The sequence below is a fragment of the Mya arenaria genome, chromosome 12 (genome assembly GCF_026914265.1).
Source record: "Mya arenaria isolate MELC-2E11 chromosome 12, ASM2691426v1".
Lineage (NCBI taxonomy): Eukaryota > Metazoa > Mollusca > Bivalvia > Myida > Myidae > Mya > Mya arenaria.
In genome coordinates, this window is record NC_069133.1 from 7,459,475 (window position 1) to 7,473,047 (window position 13,573).

Consider the following 13,573-nt stretch of genomic DNA (forward strand, 5'->3'; position numbering starts at 1 on the left):
GTCAATTTATTGCTAATAAACAATTATTACTTGCTGCTACCTTTTATACCCCACCCACACTCAACAGTCATGACTTTTTTTCACATTTAGGTGAAGCGGACCTAGCCCTTTTGGAGGGGAAAAATCGCGCGTTTGTTTTTCTAATCTAAGACTCACGATATCTAATTTTCATGTTATTGAAATCCTCCACTTGATTGTTATGGTTCACAGTGGCAGATCCCGTAATTCATAACTGGGGGACACAAGTGGGTTGGAGGGCTGTTCTTCCATCCACATGGATATTTTGTTTCAATGATGTATTGAAATTACACGTTTACACCATACATGCTTATTAAGATCGTAAATGTATAACATCAGACAAAACTAGGTGGATATCATTATGATGTCCATCGAAAGTTTCGTGGGTTTGCTGAAGCAGGTTTTGAACAGGGACTTGCGTTAGGGGCAAAACTTTTTGGACATGACCCCTCGAGTGGGCATGACATTAATATGTTTAAAATATGGGAAGTGGGGTTTAGGGGTACTCCCCCTAGAATATTTTAAATATGTTTAGTCTGAATTGGTGCATTATGGCGTAATTAAGTATTTTTTCTGAGAAATATTGACAAAAAAAATAAACTTTACGTTTACTTGCGGGCCAACTGGGGGGACATAGGCCCTACCCCCCCCCCCCATGAACCACCCGCCCATGGTCCACTTGTAAATAAAATAAATGAACAATGTTTGCTTGCTTGGGTATATAAGCAAAAAGAAACAACTGACAGTGGCAGTATAAATCTGGGTGCGTGAGCCCAGCTCAGATACACCCAACTGCAATTGACTAAATAATATGGTGATTTATAACCCATTTAGGAACATTGATCGTCATGTTCCTTATTTTTGTTATTGTGAAATAAAGAGAGAGTACTCGGACTTACAACCGGGAATTTACAGGAGGTAGGCGAAGATGTTATCTCCCTTGCTTGATTCGACGGAAATAAACGAAAGAAAATCTGATTCGTTAGCTCCGCCCAATTCACCTTCGTTTCTTTCGGTGACATTTACCATATAAGGTATAGGCGAAATCGTCTATCCTTGTAATTCTGAACTTGTCAATTGACTTTTGTAAACCTGGACTTGTTGGACTGCAAATGTTCATTTTACGAATGCGAGTGTCGACTGTAGGATTGCAGTTTTACATATGCATGATTCGGCTTGCTAAATTACATCATCATATTGTTAAAGGCAAGTTGTACGATCTATGTTTTAGTGAGTTTATATAAATACAAGGTCGATCTGACAAATATACATTTTGACTACTATTATGACAAATGACAAATCAATACGGCAAAACAGACGAATAGAAACAACAAATAGCACGTCTACATTGACAAATGTAAGAGATATTTAGTACGATTAAGAAGCACATTGTGGGAATTACACGTCTGGACTTTTGACAACCCCGCCCTGCGGGGACGAACTGATGGGAAAATCCCTGCCAAATGCCCCCGCACCTCAGGGACCCTATGTAAGGCCCATTCTCCGCTATATTTTGCGTGAAGAAAAAACCACCGCATTCACCCGGCACTGCGGGGCCATCTGGAAGCTAAACCACGGCCCATTTCCCCGGCTATATCTGCTATACCCCCGGACCTGTGTGTGTGTGGGGGGGGGGGGCGTGGTTACAATTGACTGGTGCATTAGGAAACAAACGGAGAAGCGTAGAAAATCATACTTAATATGGGCAAAAAATTAAAACATTTTCTTGTCGAACAGTCGAAATTCGTTATGTCGGGACCCAGGAAAAAAATGGAGATACTGAACATTCGATACATCCGAATTATAAAAAATATCACCAATCCCAACACATCTTGATAGGTACAGCAAACTTATTATTGAATTAAAAAGAAGAATTATTTGTGTCAAATTTGTTCTGAATTCGTCGACCAGAGCAGTGGAACTAACATTTGACATTTTGAAGTTATTCTTTCTGTGCCCATTGAGGATTGTATATACAATGTAGGGCGTCGTCTGACCCCCAAATGGGAGTCAAACGTTGGAAAACACACTGTTGCAGAAGCAGCAGGAGCTTTTGGAAGCCCTTAAAAGATCTCTCCTGGCTTCAAATTAGAAGCAAACTAGAGTATCGATACTATCAACAGATTATGAGATAAAGTAGCGATCAAAAGCGACTTTTGATATGGCAAATCCAAATTGTTTTGTACCAAAAGTGGATAGCTATTCCGATCGGGATTCCGGGTTAATGCATATTGCGTCTATAAAATATCATAAACAAGAGGCCCAAAAGGGCCTATGCTGTACTGGCATGGCTCTTGTGGTAATTTTCAATCCAGAGCATGTACGTTTGAGTAATAGGCATCACATATATAGTTCACTTTTTGTGTTTGGGTTGGCTGAAAACGCTGCACGTTCAACATCTGAGGACAGGAAGTGTGTAAGCAGATTAGTTGCATGAACTATTTTAATATGTGCCAAGTACCCATCTGAGGGTAAAAAATATTTGCTTTCAAAACTGTACTCATGGTCAAAATTTAATTTCTGTAGCTTTAAAAATAAAAAGTCGGTCAAAGGTCAATGTCAATAACATCCGAGGACAACATTAATGCTTGTTTGCAAAACTGTTCACATGGTCAAAAATCCAGTACTTTGCATTAAAAACTAAAAAGTAAGTCAAAAGGGGTGGGGCATTTGCCCAAGGGGCATTATTTCAAATGTTTTCAAATGCATGATATGATGCTGCACAACAAATATCAAGGTATGGGCCTTGTGGTTTGAAACAAGAAGATTTTGAAAATATTTCTTAAATAAGTCTATAGGAAAATTGTGACACCCAGGGCAGTGCCAGTTTTGACCCAAGGGGCATTATTTTAACAACCATGGTAGTGGACCACTAAATAAAGCCTTGTTCAAAATAGCAAGGATTTGCACAGAGGTTTCAGACAAAAAGGTTTTAACATTTCCCAATTTAAGGCGGGGATGGGGGGAGTCCGTCCCTTACAAAGAAAAGAGAACTCTTCACGGGACCTCCGCCAACGTCGCCGAGGTCATTTGTGTTGCCGCACTGGTCCCTTGCGGGACGATCTCCGTGGGTGGGTGGGGGGAGGCAGAAATGACCCCAGGGGCATAAATTGAGCAAACCTTCACAGGCAATTGTGACTTTACATGTAAGCTTTGCATGTAGACTTGGCTAAAAATAGACTTAGCTAAAAATAGCATTTTTTTATATTTTCAAGACCCATAATCCAGGCATGCATGGGCGGATCTGGCTGGTTTTCAAAAGGAACCGAGTTCTAAAGGATATCTAAATACTGTACAAGTTTCATCCAGATACAATCAAAACTGAAGACTGTATCATGTTCACAAGCAATTGTTAACAGACGAACTGATTTTTTTATACTTTCAAGGCCCATAACCTAGGCATGCATGGGCGGATCTGGCTGGTTTTCGAAAGGAACCGAGCTCTTATGGATATCTAAATACTGTACAAGTTTCATCGAGATACAATCAAAACTGAAGACTGTATCGTGTTCACAAGCTAGAGTTTACACAATAGCATTTTTTAGACTATCAAGGGCCATAATCTAGGCATGCATGGGCGGGTCTGGCTGGTTTTCGAAAGGAACCAAGCTCTAATGGATATCTAGATACTGTACAAGTTTCATCGAGATACAATCAAAAATGAAGACTGTATTGTGTTTACAACCAATTGTTTACACAATAGCATTTGTTATACTATCAAGGACCATAATCTAGGCATGCATGGGCGGGTCTGGCTGGTTTTCGAAAGGAACCGAGCTCTAATCGATATCTAGATACTGTACAAGTTTCATCGAGATACAATCAAAACTGAAGACTGTATCGTGTTCACAAGCAATTGTTTACAGACGCACGAACGCACATACTACGTACACATTACCATCGCATAAGCTCTTCTGGCCTTTGGCCAATAGAGCTAAAAAAGAAATATTACCAGTTACAGATTGGAAGAATAAAACGTCTATTAGACTACCATGGCGTTAACTTCTTTTTATCCAATTAAAAATATTTTGGTTACGGATAAATCACATCCCTGATGCATTTGGAATAAAAAAACACACTCTAGGGTCGAAGGGTTTTGCCCGGCAGGGTCAGGTTGCCCCATACAGTCAGGTACTCTTTTTTATGGCCTAATAAAAAATATTCAATATTCCTATACGTTTTTCATGTTTACAAAAATTACATAATAAATTATTCATCATACACAACTTTCAACAAATTTTGAATTTTCACATTTTATTAAAATAACAAAAACAAAATAATGCACATTCATGTAAAAACACATATATGATGATCATGTCATATGCAAGCAATACTGAATACAGAAGTCTCAGTCTAATAAATGAACACAAGCACTTGAAGCAATCTAAATATGACAAGAAGTACATGTATGTGTATTTGCAACTGATTAGTATCTTGAGTTACTGGTCTTAAATAAACACAAACCAACAAATGATCTAGTTTTCTGATAACTCCTATAATGATCCTGTTTAATTTTCAAGAACCCATGAATTTATTTTTCATTTGAAAGGGAATTGCTTACTGAAAATTAATATGTTAAGAATGAACAAAGTGTTTAAAAAAAATATTGTAGTTTGTATTTTTGCTTCTTTTATTTCAACTGAAATCAGATGTGATCAAATATATTTAGCAATTGTTCAAGGCCAAAAAAGTTTGTTTGTAATATAATTTTCCCCCTTATATTTCCATGTTTTATTCTGCATATAATTCTCTTTGAAATGATACCAAAATAGAACTGGGTCGCCTCTCGACAGGCATCAAAATTTCACATCTTTGTTAATTATCATTCTTATTTTAAATATTTACATCCCAATTACAGGTGTAGTTCTAACAATCAAAAATCACTAATAAGAAAATCTGATATATCTACATAAATTTTGACATGTCTTTCCAAGTACAAAATTGTTTTATAATTATATCATTTTCCCATGCATTGTTCATAATGTATTATACAAGTCCGATTATAGTCATATTTCTTAAAACTTGTCCATACATACAACAACTGTTCATTGTTATGTTTTATTATGATATGCATTGTTTGTTATTCATGTCCTAAAATAGCTAACTGAGCTAATGTTTTTGTTATCATATGCTCATTGTGAATAAAGATTAATAATTCTTTTATCTTGTTCAAATTGTAAATATAGGAGATGCCCTAAAGTTGGGTGCTCATTTAGACCAATTTCATGATGAAAGGTATCTCCAATTTAGGTATTTGATAGAATGTATAAACCATTGATCTAAAAAGGTTCACTGCATGGCACATAAGCATGCTATAAAACAAGTAAGTCTAGAATAAGATCAACAAGAAATACTTCATCCCAAAACGCTTCTCTTCACTTGAAATTCAGCTGGGGAAAACGGGTGAATACAACTTACATGAACTTCTTTAGTTTCGTTATAAGTAAACAGGCATATTGCATTTATCTTAGAAGTCTGTTTAACCTCACCTATAATTATGTAATATATGCCGCCATATTCGACATGATGATATCAGACGTTATATGGCACAACTTAAGACATTTTGTTTCTCCTCCCACGACCAAGGTATGTGTAGATTGAATGGGTGTTGGTCGGACGGAATAAAAACCTACTGCTTACATTACTTAGAGAATAACCCCCCACAGCCCCCATCCTCATCTAGAATGCTGTTGAAACAAAATATTGTCCTTCCAATCTTGGTTGCACAAAATAAAAAAGATGTCAGAATACGTTTTTTTACCAGGGCTTCCATTAAGAATTTTAAAGTTTTACACTGGAATATGGAAGTTTAAGTCTCCATAATACAATATCTTTTTCAGCTATTTTTCAACAAATATATAAAAAACCAAATAATTTTCACTTTAACTGATATTATTATAATTCATCTGACTTAAAAACACTTAAACTGATTGAAATTATGACTATAAAAGTAATATTGACAAATGGTTTCGATTTTATGAACTTCCAAGCTTTCAACTTTGGAAGTTTTCTTCAAAATTATGGAAGTTTTTGTACTTCCAAGGAATCAATTTTAGAAGTTTTAACCAATTTCTAGGGAGTAATATTCTTCCAAACTTCCTTTAACGGAAGCCCTGTTATACTATAAGAATATTTGAGTGGGGCTGATGTTGAGGTAGGTCGTGCGTGAGGAAACATGTTATATTTTATGTTATGCCAAACATCCTATGATGTGCAAAAATAATACTATCACAAACATGGTAAATCAATTAATGCGAAGGTGACAATCCATTTCGTGAATGAATAAAATAGTTAAAACCAACAGGACAACACATACTTAATAAGATAATAAGATCTAAATAGATGAAAATTCCAAGTACAAAAATATCCCCCATTTAAGTAACAGTAACATTTTAATTTGAAAATCAACTTCTATTAAAGTTGATACAAGTTCAAGTAGTAATCAAAACTTATAAGTTAACCTATATTTATATACATGCACCCCACATCTGGAATTTTCATATAGAAAAAAATATTTTTTTGTATTTTTGTTTTACAAATTATAATCATACTCCATGATAAAAAGAACACCAAGCAAATTGATTAAGTTTTCAGATCCATTAAGGCTTCATAACGTTTGGTAACAATTACTGTCTAAAATCCTTTATTAACAAGCTTTCAAGTGACCAATAACAAAAAAGTAGGATTTTTTTTAAAACGAGGGAAAACTAAGGGAAAAGTAGGGCCTTTAAGGGCAAGAAATATGGAAAAGCCTCCTTGAAAGCCTGAATTTAAATATTCTATGATTATAGCTAACCAAATGTTTTATTGCAAGCATAATAGCTTATTATGCAAGCTCAGCGAAATAGATCTGTAAACCTTATTACAAGGCATTTGACAAAATAACACGATAATATTTTTTCGATAAAAATTCAGGACAATACAAATAATTTTTTTTATGTACTTTTAAACTTATATTTTGTGTATTTTTTATATATGAACCAGTTAACAAATATTTAATTCATCAAAATAGGCCTTAGCATTCAAAATCAGAACATAAATATGCATTTCCCGTTGTCATGGCAACAGAACACATCCCAAAATGGAAGCACATATCACAGACAGTGTGTCCCCCTAAAACCAGCCCACCTCGGCACACAAACCTTACTAGGTACTAGCATGGGATTTGAGAAGGGCATAAAAGGAATGATAAATAAATGTTAAAGACAATTTAATTTTTTGAAAATATTCTGTAGATAACTTCACATTTGCTGCGTTAGCTACTATGATCGCCATGGTGATACCAAGGGTTTCTGTTTTACCAAACTTAGTTTTTTTATGAGCATTTAGCACAGTCGAAATATTAATCTTAATTCGGAAGGAATGTAACAGTTAGCAACATAATTTTTTTCCTCAACTGTGTTTACCTGAAATACTGGTTAATTTTATTTTTTACAAAAATAGGACTTAAATCTTTATTGAAAAAAGCTGAAATTGAGAATCAATTTTATAATACTTTTACAGCGAAGCGTACAGGATTGAGTGCCAAGGTATGCTAGGGATAGGTAAGATAGCACAAATGTAAACAAAGCCAAAACTGGCCAGTAAACGATTATGCACCATTGTGATTCCACAGTATCATATACTGGAGAAAACACATATAACAAGAAGGCCAACATGGGCCTTTTGATGGCTCACCTGAGATTCAATTTGCTTTCTAAAAAGTTTTCTTGAAACAAATAGAAAATTCCTGGATTATGTATTTATATATCTAGTTGATAAATAAATTTTAAACTCCAAGAATGAAAATAGTGTTTCAGAGTGAAATACTGTTAAGTTGGCATTTTGGGGTGTATACCAAGAAACATTATGATACATGTAGTCATAATTTCTGCCAAGTGTAAACAAAGAACATGGTGTTGTTTGAAGTAAATACACAACCACTGACTGACAGATGACGGAAATCAAACTATCTTTCAAAATTGGTCACCATGGGCACTTTGTGCCCAGGTGAGCTAATTATCAAACATTGCTTTACAAACAATGTTCAATAAACTAATGCCCTAGTTACTTGGAGGTAAACGATTGCTATTTCCACTATCTGACACATTTCACACAAGTCGTTTTACCCTCAAGTCAATTCAAATACTTCATATGCCATCAATATGTGAACAAATAATTGCATCTGGTTCTTATTTTTCATAATAAATTTTGTTCTTTTTTTGGTGAACATATATCATTTCTGATATATACATATGCATAGATACAATAAAACATCAATAATTAATAATTGGGTTTTTTAAATATTAAGCACTTTAGTAGACAATTATCACTTGACCACGACCACTTTTACCCGGACGGCCAGCAATGTTCGTGTTTCGAGGAAAGCCCTTTTGTAGAAAATTCCAACACAAGCTGTCTCTGTGGGTGGGGCTACCTTGACACCCCCCGGGGCACAAACTCTGGGGCATCTGGGTTCAATAGGCTTCCCTGTATGTAAACAAAAGACACATTTAAATATGTATGAAAGTGTTCATTCATATACTGACGTTGTGACCATGCGGTCATACTGATTTATGCCAACTTAACAATTCATCACATGACATTTTCCCACATGTTTGTCAATTTATTTACTGAACATGTCAATTTTTTTGTCTAAAAAAATTGTACGCTTAGTTCATTGTAAACTCAGTCTATATATATTACATGCTATTCTTGCATACTGTGTGTTTATGGTCATGTAACCAGTGCTGGAAAAACCAGCTTACACCTCTCATATAAGATGAGTTATGTGCAACTGCAACTTCTTGTTTCTTTTATTGTATAGTTCTATGAAAAGTATATTATGCCATTTTAATAAAGCACAATCAAGTATGCAAGATTCAAATAGTAAATAAATATTTTTCAAAAACACATTTTCATGTATGATAACGCAGTACACAATGTCGCACACATTTTTTTTGAAATATACAAAAATGTGTTTACCACAAATTGATGATTAGGTGTGAGAAAAAAAGTAGCAATCAAGTTTTTCTAATCCGGATTGAAAAATCCAACCCTATGGCATGCTGTGTGGCCGGTAACTTGGAAAGCCTCGTTACCAGCTTGTAGGAGTACCCTCGGGTCGCCATTCAGAGAAACACATAACAGATTCTTATAACAGATTCTTATAATATGCTAACATAAAATAATTCAACACATCCAATTAATAAGTGGACAAGTCGATGGTGATCAAATTTTGATAACATGTGCTATTCCATGTCATGTTGACATAAAACAAGTTGACAAGACGACATGATCATATCAGCATCAGTTAATACGATGTTGAATCGCCAAGAATATTTTAATCTGCCATGAATGAATAATGAACTAAATATTTAATTTATAAATATATCTCCAGGACCTTGAATGTTTTTATTTAAATCACCTTGAAACACTATTCAAGCAGTCAAGACATTTTTGCAATTTTAATTACCATTTCTGGATTTAATTTTTTTTATTACATTTATATTACAGGGTTTATTTTACACATCTTGCTTCCATCACTCTTGCACATCTTTCAAAATGAGTTTTGTTTTACAAAAAAAATGATGTTGTCATGGACCTCTAAAAAGGTCCGTAATGATGTGTAGCATTTACCTCCTACATATTCATGCACATAAATTGTATATGGAAAATAAATCATGATATTATCCTTATTTTCCCACTGTTTTTGCACCATTAAGTAGCTAGTAATTAGCAAATGAGTGGGCTTTGGACAAATTGAAGTTGACATAAATTTGTCAACACCATAATGCCTAATGAGCAGGATGTGGTTGTCACAAATGTTTAACTATGTGGTACTTCAGTTAGTTAGTTTCAATGCATTGTACAAATTGATACCAAGTTTATGTCAGTTTTTGACAATTTTCTTTTTTTTTATTTCATCATACGGCGTATTGCCCCTTTAAATTCAGCTTCTATGACTTTATGATTATTGTATATTATTCATCAAACCAAAATTGCCTTCAATCAAATTCTGACAGATATGATTGATATTTAGGATTGCAAAAAATGTTTAAACACATTGTGGAATGGATTGTCAACATATTTAATATTCTTTATATCAAGGTCTTGCTTTATGAAATTAAATTTGATAGCGAGTTAGAAATATAGAACTTAATTGGACAGGTGTTTTCAATATCATCAACAATGGACATTCAGACATATAATATCAATATATCGTTTTCAATTAAATACCTAACAGTGACACACCTAATAGTCAATAAACAATCAATTACTAAACGTGATGTTAGGTAAGAATAGGTAATTACTCATCATGGCCTGCTCCAATAAAACCAGACGGAGGGAGGGCTGGTCCATCCATTAAACTGACATACAAATTTTCTCACCTCTACTTGTTTTTATGAACCAACACAGTGTGGTTTTCTGACCTACTTGGGACCAAAGTTTGTCAACATTCCCAAAGCAATTTTTTTATTCCCTAAATCATTTTTTGGTAAATTTCTGTTTTAGAAAAAAAGAAATATAAAATCACAGAAAAATTGCATAACATTCAAACCGTTTTGATATGGAAACTTTGGTTAATTCTTCAAAAACCCTGTTCACATATCAACAAAATTACACACTTAACAAATCAGAAAGGCACTGTCCCTCTTCTTTTTTGAAAACAGTACGTGCCTTTAAAAAATGTATATCCGGCATAAATACTTAAATATATCTGCAGATTGTATATTCAGCATTAAGTTCCTTTAATAGTCACTGTCACAAACGATCTTATATGTGGACTTCATTACTCTTAATGCATAGAATTCATATAACTTGTTAAAACTTATTTCTTTTCAACTAAATTAATTAATACAACTCACCGGTATTGGCTTTGTCTCCACACTCAGATCAGTAAAATTATGACAGACTAGACCAGCATTGTAGAATTGGTCCATTGTCATCATGGGGACAGAAATCATCACTGGGACTGGTAGTACATTGATCGGAGAGCTGGTGGGCATGTAAGACACGCTCCCTAATGTTGAGGCCATCTGCTGATAAAACTGTGTTGGTGTTGAATGTTCAATGGCTGAATACTGGTTGGTATGATAAGCTGGCATGCTGTTTTCATGTGAGATGTATTGGAGTGTGTGTCCTTCGTCCGTGATGGTGACACTTGCTGATGACTGGTGAATGTGTGTTACAGGTATGAATGTTGAAGAGGACGGGGGAGTGTGTAGCACGAATGTGTTGTGGAACCAGCGGTCTTCCTCTTCCTCCATCATTTCCTCAAAACACTCCTGGATAAATGCTTCCTCCATTAGAACTTGTTCAACCTGTACAAACACAATCTACATATGTTCATAATGATAATAATAATAATATATATATATTCATAATATTAACAATTAAGATCACCACTTATCAGTTTATAGAGAACTCTGGTTTAATGAGGTCACATAATTTAACGTTATGAAAGTATAAAATCTACATTTTGCATCGTATCCATATTTCTTTTAAAATATTCCCACAAAATAGCATAAGTTTCTGTAAATAAAAGTTGTACTGAAATACTCAATGCATTGAACCATAAAACTTTACAAAGGTTTTACTCTTGTTTGAAGTAACAGAGCAAGAAAGTTTAGTCTTTAGTTGAGAATAACCTGTCTCTCAGCATTTTCGAGTTCATCAGCTGTCCAGGCGTCGTCTGAGACATCAATAACTTGGTTCACACCCTCAAGCTGGGGAACGTTCGTCAACAGTGGATCTTGGTCCACTAGACAACGCTCATCTTGCATATTCGCCCTGCACATTGCGACTTCTTACAACTGAAAGGGAACAAAGCAGAGTCCAAAGTTACTACACACTTGTAAATGTCTTGCCTCACCAGGATAATCCCAGGGGTGGGAGCTGTTCAAGGTGCCTGTCTGAAACCATTAGCTGTCACAAGTCTCCTGTATTAAAGTTCCAAGCTCTTGGTGAAAAACATTTATTATAATGCATTGTTTCTTACTGATCCGCTAAGGGTAACTAGACTTTACACACAGGACTTTGAAATTGTGCAATCTCTTACCTCATTTTTGGTTAGTCATAATCAGGTTATGGTAATAGAAGCAGAAAATACAACGTTTTAAAACTATATGAATTAATTTGGTCCATCGGCATGCACAAAAACTAAAAGAATCATCTCAAAAAAGTTTATATTGACAATCGCTTAACAATAACAGCTGGATCGGCGCCATTACTCATTCTTTGTTTAGGTAATAAAAACAGTCAATATACTGGGATGAAATCATTGTCTCTCTTAAAATTTACGCCAAGAAGAGAGGTAAGTGATGTGAAAATTTAAATTTACCATCAAACTTTCTTGAAATTTGTTAAATATGTAAGATTTTAAGATTTTTCTGACCTTCTCTTTAATTCTTTCTCCTTGGTCCTGGGATAATGTAAATATTGACCTAAAAACGACAAATTCTTCTGCGGCACAAAACATAGTTCCATAAGAATTCTACTTTTGTAGCTTACTTTCCCCGTTTCAATAACATTGATTTACATAATCGATATATTAGATATATAATTGTATGAATTGTATATTTTATCAATCGATGAATTCCGATAAAACACAGCGCGCATGTATTTGTTTTCCATAATTAGCGCACCGTGTTGGTAAACAAGTGGAAAGTAGTTCGGTGAGGCTCATAATTGGGTCATTTGCACGGATGAGTACACCGCACTGAGTGAACGTTAAGTACAGTTTGCCGTGGGCGCACTGATGCACATAAATGGTGAGAACTCACTAGATAATCATATTATAATTGTAAAGTTCACAAATGATAATTTGTCAAGTTTATATTACAAGTGTTGCGTGACAATCTTCCAATGATTGGCTATGATGAATATACGCGATGTGTTATTAAAAGTAATGGCAACAATCTGTAAACTGTTTATGCAGACATTTAAAGCTGCACTCTCACAGATTGACCGTTTTGACAACTTTTTTGTCATGGTACGCAGTGGAGGGTCTACCGGGGGGGGGGGCACAGAGGGCCCGTGCCCCCCCCCCTCCCCAGCGGGCCGGCAAGTAATGTTTTTTTTAGGGCATATCTTTATTGATTTAATTGTACAAATAAGTTGTTTGTCACAATTTAAATTTAATATAAGCATTTGAGCAAATAAACAATTGAACCTGATTATCTTATTTATTTCCAATTTTGAAAAGCGAAACTTATTTACAGTTGATAAACACATACAATGATACTACATAATATATGTGTATAGGACATGTTTGAACTGTTCAATATTTATATATGCAATATAGTGTGGTTGATAATCATGCAATTCATCACAATTTATAACACAAAATACAGAAATGCATAATTAATATCTGATATGGTACATCGCATACTAGTTTACGAAAAGTATAATATAGTATACGACACGAAAAAGTCATCGGGGCCCGAACATTCGATAATGAAAAATCGGCGCCGCATTTTACACAGACAGCTGATCAAATGTAGACAAATATGGCTGCAGTTATACGCGTAAGTTTACTGTTTTCAGAATATATATCAAATACCAGAAAATCAAA

At 34.8% G+C, this 13,573-nt stretch overlaps 1 protein-coding gene across 1 annotated transcript; it reads right to left on the reverse strand.

The window, feature by feature from the left end:
• Positions 1-4,261: 4,261 nt before the first annotated feature.
• On the reverse strand, positions 4,262-12,466 carry LOC128211662 (uncharacterized). The gene is made up of 4 exons (XM_052916664.1): positions 12,395-12,466; positions 11,649-11,813; positions 10,866-11,321; positions 4,262-8,487 (listed from the first exon to the last, which is right to left on the reverse strand). Exons 2-4 carry the CDS (start codon positions 11,796-11,798, stop codon positions 8,431-8,433), a joined length of 663 nt encoding a protein of 220 aa, XP_052772624.1. The 5' UTR covers positions 11,799-11,813; positions 12,395-12,466; the 3' UTR covers positions 4,262-8,430.
• Positions 12,467-13,573: the final 1,107 nt, after the last annotated feature.